This window comes from Seriola lalandi, unplaced genomic scaffold (genome assembly GCF_002814215.2).
Source record: "Seriola lalandi dorsalis isolate HSWRI2012SDOR001 ecotype SW California unplaced genomic scaffold, Sedor1 jcf7180002004847, whole genome shotgun sequence".
In the NCBI taxonomy this organism is placed as follows: Eukaryota; Metazoa; Chordata; class Actinopteri; order Carangiformes; family Carangidae; genus Seriola; species Seriola lalandi.
In genome coordinates, this window is record NW_019475502.1 from 1 (window position 1) to 1,454 (window position 1,454).

The following is a 1,454-nucleotide window of genomic DNA, read 5'->3' on the forward strand; positions in this document are numbered from 1 at the left end:
CTGCTCTCTCTCTCTCCTCCTGCTAACAGACCACCACGCTGATTGGTTTACTGAAGACAGCTCGGTTACTGCGATTGGTTCGTGTAGCCAGGAAGTTGGACCGTTACTCGGAGTATGGCGCTGCCGTCCTCTTCCTCCTCATGTGCTCCTTCGCCCTCATCGCCCACTGGCTGGCCTGCATCTGGTACATTACTTTAACCTGTAGCACATGGAACTTACAGCCAAACTTTATTAAGAACACGTGCTGCTGTTTTAAGCTCCTTCTTTTTGTTTCAAGCACAGGATGTTTGTCCTCTTACCCCAGGTACGCCATAGGTAATGTGGACCGGTCAGCCTCGGCGGGGATCGGCTGGTTGGACACTCTGGGCGATCAGCTGGGGAAGCCGTACAACGACTCCATCACGGAGTCCGGTCCCTCCATCAGAGATAAATATGTCACAGCTCTGTACTTCACCTTCAGCAGTCTGACCAGCGTCGGCTTCGGAAATGTCTCGCCGAACACCAACTCTGAGAAGATCTTCTCCATCTGTGTCATGCTCATCGGCGGTACGTCCCACACACGCCAGGAAAGCTGAACTGAAAGAACCGAAGCTTTCAGTAGTTCAGCCAGAGACACTCACGTCAAGGAAATGACCTTTTATAACAAACAACACAAATCTAGCTCATCAGGAGGAGGCTGAGGAGGTGAAGAACTACAGCTGTAGGCCTATATACAATATATATGTATTTATATATATATATATGTATTATAGCAACTAGTAGTAAGAAAGATGACTTTACAGACTATTATTAATGAACACAATATCTACTGTAATACAAACAAACAGTGGGTGGAGAGTTTCTCAGAACAAGTTTGCTAGCATGGTGGATTTATTTGGTTGGAAGTTAATGTTAGCTTTCCTGTTAGCTTAGCTACAAACCTTCTTTCCCTCCTCTAGTTTTGTAAAAACAATCCAAACAACCATCTTTCACTAGTTTCTCCTCCACTGTGTTTTGAAGGCAGAGTTTGTGTTTTCATTTTTGTTTGATGTTTTATATTTAAGGCTTGTCTCGCTTCAGCTGTGTTAAAAGAGTTTCCACAAACATGCCATATAAGACGCCATATAAGACGCCATATAAGACGCTCTCTGCCTTTGTGCCGTTGCCTTGGTAATTAAATTGGGGGCAGAGCTCCTGAATGAGCAAGGAATTGAAGGGTGTATTTGTTTTGCTGTTGAATTCAAATATCAAATAATAATATTTCTCCAGCATCATTTATCATTTACTCTACCATCATTTGTTGGTTTCTTGTTCTCTGGTTTCTAATGAACCACTAGATGATCAACTGTTAACTTCCTCGATTGAATCGAAGGCGAACGACACAAAGTCTCTGTTTGCGTCTCTTCTCCAGCTTTGATGTACGCCAGTATTTTCGGTAATGTGTCGGCCATCATCCAGCGGCTTTACTCTGGTAC

General features: G+C 43.9%; 1 protein-coding gene across 1 annotated transcript; it reads left to right on the forward strand.

The window, feature by feature from the left end:
* Nucleotides 1-26: 26 nt before the first annotated feature.
* On the forward strand, nucleotides 27-1,449 carry LOC111669446 (voltage-gated inwardly rectifying potassium channel KCNH6-like; the record flags this gene model as incomplete). Its single annotated transcript, XM_023425757.1, has 3 exons — nucleotides 27-184; nucleotides 305-546; nucleotides 1,391-1,449. Coding segments are annotated over 3 exons (459 nt in total), but the record flags the coding sequence as incomplete, so codon positions are not given.
* Between the last annotated feature and the right edge of the window lie 5 nt (nucleotides 1,450-1,454).